Consider the following 6,259-nt stretch of genomic DNA (forward strand, 5'->3'; position numbering starts at 1 on the left):
GGATGAAGTACAAGTGAAATGATGAAGTTAGAGTGGTGGGTAGAAGAGAGATTTGTAAGTATGAAAGCGCAAAGATCCGTTATCGCGAGCCACTTAGGTAATGAGCTAGTAGTACTTAGTAGATAGTAGGAACAGAAGAAGTAGAAGCAGAAACAGAAGAAGAAGTAGAAGAAGAAGAAGAGGATGAAGAGAGAGAGAAAAAAGAGAAGAAGAAGAAGAAGAAGAAGAAGAAGAAGAAAAAGAAAAAGAAGAAGGAAAAATGTCTTTTCATAATAGACTCGGTACGATCGTTAGATATTCATCCATTCGTGTTGTTATCATTCGTACTCTCGGACGATGACGACAGCACAACAAAAGATCGTCGTCATAGTCATAATCATAGTCATATAGTCATAGCCGTTGTCGTCATCATCGTTTTCGTCGTCGTCGTCGTCGTCGTCGTCGTCGTCATAGTGTCATAGTAGTCGGCGATGACAACGAGTAAGGCCGCACCCCAGGGTGTCTCTGAAGAGTCTACCAACGACAATGGGCCGGGAGAAGGGCCGGGAGAAGGGCCTGGGATTCACCATTAGCGTGTCGCTTTTCGGAGCACGTCCGAAGGCGTACAGAATGGAGGTCTTCGCTCGTAACAATGCCATATACTTGCCGACGTTGCTGACTAAAGCGGTGCTTTCAAAAGCTTTTTTTCTTTTTCTTTTTTTTTATTTATTTCTTTCTTTCTTTCTTTCTTTCTCTCTTCCTCTTTTTTTTTCGTCAGGTTGTACATTCTTCGTAAGGATGAACGAGAACGAGCGCAGGTAGAAAAAGAAAGAGAGAAAGAAAAAGAGAGAGAGAGAGAGAGAGAGAGAGAGAAACGGGGGGAGGAGAGATAGGAAGAGGAGAATAAGCTACGATCGTGATAAGAACGTTCAAAAATAAAAGCGAGTCCGATCGATCGTGTCTACTTATCGTTGTACCACCAAAGATGGGAAATTTCAACGAATTTCAAACGATTGAGATAAAAAGAGATAAAAAAAAAAGAGAGAGAGAGAGAGAGAGAGAGAGAATAAGTAACGAACGTGATAAGAACGTCGAAAAATAAAAAATACACTTATTATCCTTAATACCATTACAAAGACGAATATTTTCAATGAATTTCGACCGATCGATCCGCCATTGTCGTTGTTTATGTTATTGAAATTTTTTCCTGTTACTTTATTTATTTATTTATTTATTTATTTATTTATTCTGTTTTCTTTTCGTTTTTATTATTTTTTTTTTTTTTTTTTTTTATACGAGTTCTAATACGTGCTCTAATACGTCTTTCTACGAAGAGATCGACTTTCATCTTACCGCAGTCAAAAGAGAGAGAGAGAGAGAGAGAGAGAGAGAGAAAAAAAGAAAATAAAAAAAAAGAGAAAAGAAAAAGAAGAAAGAGACAACGGGTACGATGGCAGACGCGACGATAGAATTTCAATCGCATGGGACCTTCGACGACTACTACTACTACTACTACTATTACTACTACTACTACTAAACTAGAAAAAAAAAAAAAAGAGAGAAAAAACTTCGGAAAATTCTCTCTCAGGTTTCTGTGCCTTGGAGGCCTCCGAATAAACACGTGGAATTTCAAAAACGATTTTTACAGACATTCCCTACAAGGGGACCTTGTTTCCTTTTCTTTTTTCTTTTTTTCTTTTTCTTTTTTTTCTCCACATTCTTCCTCCTCTTCCCTCCTCCATCCAGTCCCGCCCTTATACTCCTCTAAATTCCCTCTGAAATACTCTAGAAATGGATAAGGGATTGTAAATAATAGGGCCAGGGCCAGTTGATATAAGCTCGCATGATAACGATGTTGGTGGGAGTATATAAAAAATTAAAAAGAGAAAAAAAAAAAAAACAGAAGAGAAAATATATAACAACCGGGATCATCGGTTATCTTTCCGGTTGATAAGATAAATTTATAATTAATGTTACTTAAACATTATACTTTTACATTAACGAAGTTTATCATAAGAGATTTTATTTTCTCCAAAAAAAAAAAAAAAAGGGATCGATCGCGATTCGATGAAATCATGATTTATAATTACCAATATCATTAGATTTCTAAACGTTCTAATTACCAATTATCACGACCTCGTTTACTATATCTATATATGTATATAGATACATAGAAGCATCCATACGTATATATATATATAGGGTGTATCAGAAATAGATCATCAAACTTTAAGAACATATTATACTTTTTGTAAGGATGAAAAAGAAAAAGAGAAAGAAAAAAAAAAAAAAGAAAAAAAAGGATCATACAAACATAAATCCTCCGAATGTTTCCTTTTCCAAGTTATATAAATATCTGCTTTTTTTCTTCTTCTTCTTCTTCTGCTTCATTTACATCAGACGTTTTTTTTTATATGCATCGAACAATCCGTGCAAGGTCGATGCGAGATAAACGCGCATATATGCGCATCAATGCCAAAAGGAAATCATTGTGAAATCGTAGTTTATTTCTTTTTTCTGGTTACTTTAAAAAAAAAAACGAAATTTCCTATCGATTTGAAAATTATTTTTAAAGTCTGTTATAAAAAAAAAAAAAAAAAGAAAAAATAATAGAAAAAAAAAAATTGTTTATAACTCGAAAAGAAAAGATTTCCGGATTGAAATGTTTCTACAATTATTTTCTTTTTTCTTTTCTTTTTTTTTTTTTTTTCTTTCTTTCTTTTTTTCTCTTCTCCATACATGCAAACGAGTAAAGAATTTTTCTTAAAGTTCATCGATCTATTTCTAAAAACATCCGATTATTATACATTATCCACATATACAAATAATTGTATGTATAAATGTATATAATATATATATATATATATATATATATATATATATATATATATATATATATACATACATATTTTAGTTGCGTCACTTTTATTAGGTATTTGATACTTTATTATAAATATCGAGCAATTAATTTCAGGAAAAAAAAAAAAAACATATATATGCCAATTAATTTTCATTGCATTTCTCGTATAGAAGACTCCATTTTTATTTTCTTTTTTTTTTTTTTTTTTTTTTTGTAAGTTTCTAGTCTATCTACCGGCTGTTACGAAATAAAGAAGAGAGGTCACGCTCGACGAACTTCTCGATCGCATCTTGAACATCTCATAACATGTAGAGGTATCTTCTACTTTTTCATATCGTACTTTAATTCTTTTTTCTTCTTCTTCTTCTTCTTCTTCTTCTTCCTTTTTTTCTTCCTCTCTTTTTCATTCCATTTCATTTCATTTCATTTCATTTCATTTCATTTCATTTCATTCCATTTCATTTCATCCGCATTGCATCGCTAAAAAGGTTGCCGCTTCGCACCTGTGCGTTTTGCCGCCTATCACGATTGTATTCCTTTAAGAATACGTATGTAGGTGTTATATATACGTACGTGTATATACATATATATATATATATATATATATATATATATATATATATATATGTACGTAAGAGGTACACAGGACGTGAATTTTTACGTTCCGCATTCACTCTCAACTCTCCGTGAGAAGAAACACTATACAGAAGAGATACAACCGATGATGTATCGCGAAACTCATTGATCTCGTGCTGGATACGAGACACCTACTTTCGACCATATACTTATATATACGTGTGTGTTTATATATGTATGTATGTATGTTGTATGTAAGTATAATGTGTATGTACGCATGGATGGCTGAGAACTTATTCCGAAGGAATAATCTTGATCGTTGGTTGTGTACGCGGAGAGCGTTGAAAAAAAAAAAAAAAAGAAAAAAAAAGTAGAAGAAAAAAAAAAAGAGGAAAAGAGAAAAAAAAAGTGTGTCGAGGATTTGGCGTTGCGTACGCGTGACATACCAACGACGTTGTTCCTTGTCTTTCACTATCTTCTATTACTTTTTACTCGAAAGAAAAAAAAAAAAAAAAGAGAGAGAAGAAGGAGAAAAAAAAAAGATAGACCCATAATTGTTAGCCATTTATATATATATATATATGTGTGTCAAGAGAAAAATAAAAAGAAAAAAAAAAAAGACTGGGATTTAATAATCACTAGAAGAATTTTGTTCGGTTGGTTTACTGTCAAAAATATGTTCGTCAGCTTTTTTTTTTTTTCTTTCCTTCTAACCAGACTACCATTTATTGGGGTCAATATTTCTAAGCCTTTTAATCGGTATATGTATATATATATATTTTTTTTCTTTTTTCTTAAATAAATTTCTCGATATTTATAATAAAAGATATCAAAGTACGTAATAAAAGTGACAGGACTATGATACAATTAATTATTAATTACCGAACGAAGTATTCGTTACAAATGGTTGTAAAAAAGAAAAGAAGATAGATAAGTAAGTAAATAAATAAATAAATAAAAAAATAAGAAGGAAAAAGGTTTGAGTATAGAAACGATACCGACGACGACAGTATGGCGATCCCCGGAAAGCTTTCACGAGGGTCACGAGGTACGTTATTGCATGGTCGATCGTTCGAAATGGGACGGCTTTTCTTATTTCGTTAATTAATTACGGATCCTCCGTTGTAACGGCGGCCAGCCGGCCGTCGGCACTCTCGAAAGTAATCGAACTGGATTCCAGGGCGTCAAACTCGCACGATAAGCGGTTCCCTTCGCTCGGCTCATCGTTCATCGGTTAACGGCCTCGCAAAGTAGAAATTGTACATATAATATATATACATATATACATATATATATATATATTTGTGTATATGTGTGTATACATAGCATACGTACGTATACACACACACATGTATATATACATATATATATGTGTGTGTGTGTGTGTGTGTACAAAGCGTGGTTGATCGCGAAAAGGAAAAAACAAAAGAGAGAAACAAGAAAGAAAATAAAAAAAAGAAAAAAAAAAGAAGAAGAGAAGAACGGAAAAAAATGAAAGAAAATATTTTTACCGATGTCCCTGATACGACGTCTTGACGAGTTTAACAGCAAAGAGGAACTGTATCGCGCAGACCAATAGGCAGCACAGGTTCAAGGACAGAGCGAGGGCGCATAAAGCCAAGGTCACCTCGTAGACGATCGTGTACTCCTCCGGGCTGATTAGGCTACTCGGCGTGACCGTCAATGGTGAAATCTTCAATAGGAAGATCAGGGAAAGTAGAGCGAGCAACAGAGATACCAAACACAGTAATCCAAGGCTCGTTAACATCTCCTTAACGCCTGCCTCGTGGCATCTATGATTCCTCGACAATGAGGATGACCACGAGGCGTTAAGAGGTATGACGGTTGGTCCAGCGTGTCCGATTTGTTGTTGGACGGCCTGTAATGCCGACTGATGAAGAACAGGTGCTGGGGAAGGTGTCGTTTGGCTAGGTAATCTAGATAATCTCGATATATCGAAGCCACCGTTCGCCTTAGGTCTATCCTGATGAATCGGCAATTGAACACCGACGACCGTCTGACCTGGCACACTCGACAGATTATTATTATTATTATTATTATTGTTATTATTATTATTATTCTGTCCGTTGACATTGTTACTGGCACCAACTACCGGACTGACACTGTTAACCGAATGCTTAGACGTCGACAGGGTTGAGAGATTAAGGGCGTGAGAGTGATTGAGCCGTTGCGAGAGATTATTAACGCTTAATTGCGAATGATTCAATGGATGACGATGAGCCGAGGAAGGTGTCGTAGCTGCTTGATGAACGTTCGACGATCCCGTCGTCGTTTGTCTTTGCGACGTTTGATGAACCAATGATTCGTAAACGTCGATACCGTTCGTCCGAGCAGAGTTTGATGACGTTCCACGTGCGATCGTACCACAGCTACCGTTGCCACCGTAATGTTGTTGCTGTTGTTGCTGCTGCTGTTGTTGTTGTTGTTGTTGTTGTTGTTGTTGCGGTTGCTCCTGTTGATTGTGCTGATGGTGATGATGGTGGCCGGCGTGCAACGAGCCAGAGCTCGTCTGATAATCATTGTGGTGATGCCTGGAGCCCGCTGATGACGGTTGCCCCGTCAGGATATGCTTCAGCATTACTCGACGCTGATTTCACGGGCGGAAGGCTGTCCTCTCGTTTAACACCTTACATAGTGTCCTGTCTTTCGATTCAAATTATTCTGCTTGTCACTCTCTCTCACTCTCTCACTCTCTCTCTCTCTCTCTCTCTCTCTCTCTCTCTCTCTCTCTCTCTCTCTCTCTCTCTCTCTGTCTCTCTCTCTCTCTCTGTCCGTCTTTTTCTTTCTCGTTCGTTCTCGATCTCTCAAGGTCGTCTCTACGTA

General features: G+C 36.0%; 1 protein-coding gene across 4 annotated transcripts in view; it reads right to left on the bottom strand.

The window, feature by feature from the left end:
• LOC124432187 (myb-like protein Q) overlaps window positions 1–6,259 on the bottom strand; it is a 40,907-nt gene that overhangs the window by 15,007 nt on the left and 19,641 nt on the right. For all 4 annotated transcript variants that reach the window (XM_046980873.1, XM_046980872.1, XM_046980875.1 and 1 more), the window contains one exon: window positions 4,927–6,259. This exon is cut by the window's right edge and continues 351 nt beyond it. In XM_046980873.1, the coding sequence (XP_046836829.1) occupies window positions 4,927–6,014 (1,088 nt within the window). In that variant the 5' untranslated portion in view covers window positions 6,015–6,259. The remainder of the gene's footprint in view (window positions 1–4,926) is intronic.

Source organism: Vespa crabro, chromosome 24 (assembly GCF_910589235.1).
Source record: "Vespa crabro chromosome 24, iyVesCrab1.2, whole genome shotgun sequence".
Classification (NCBI taxonomy): domain Eukaryota; kingdom Metazoa; phylum Arthropoda; class Insecta; order Hymenoptera; family Vespidae; genus Vespa; species Vespa crabro.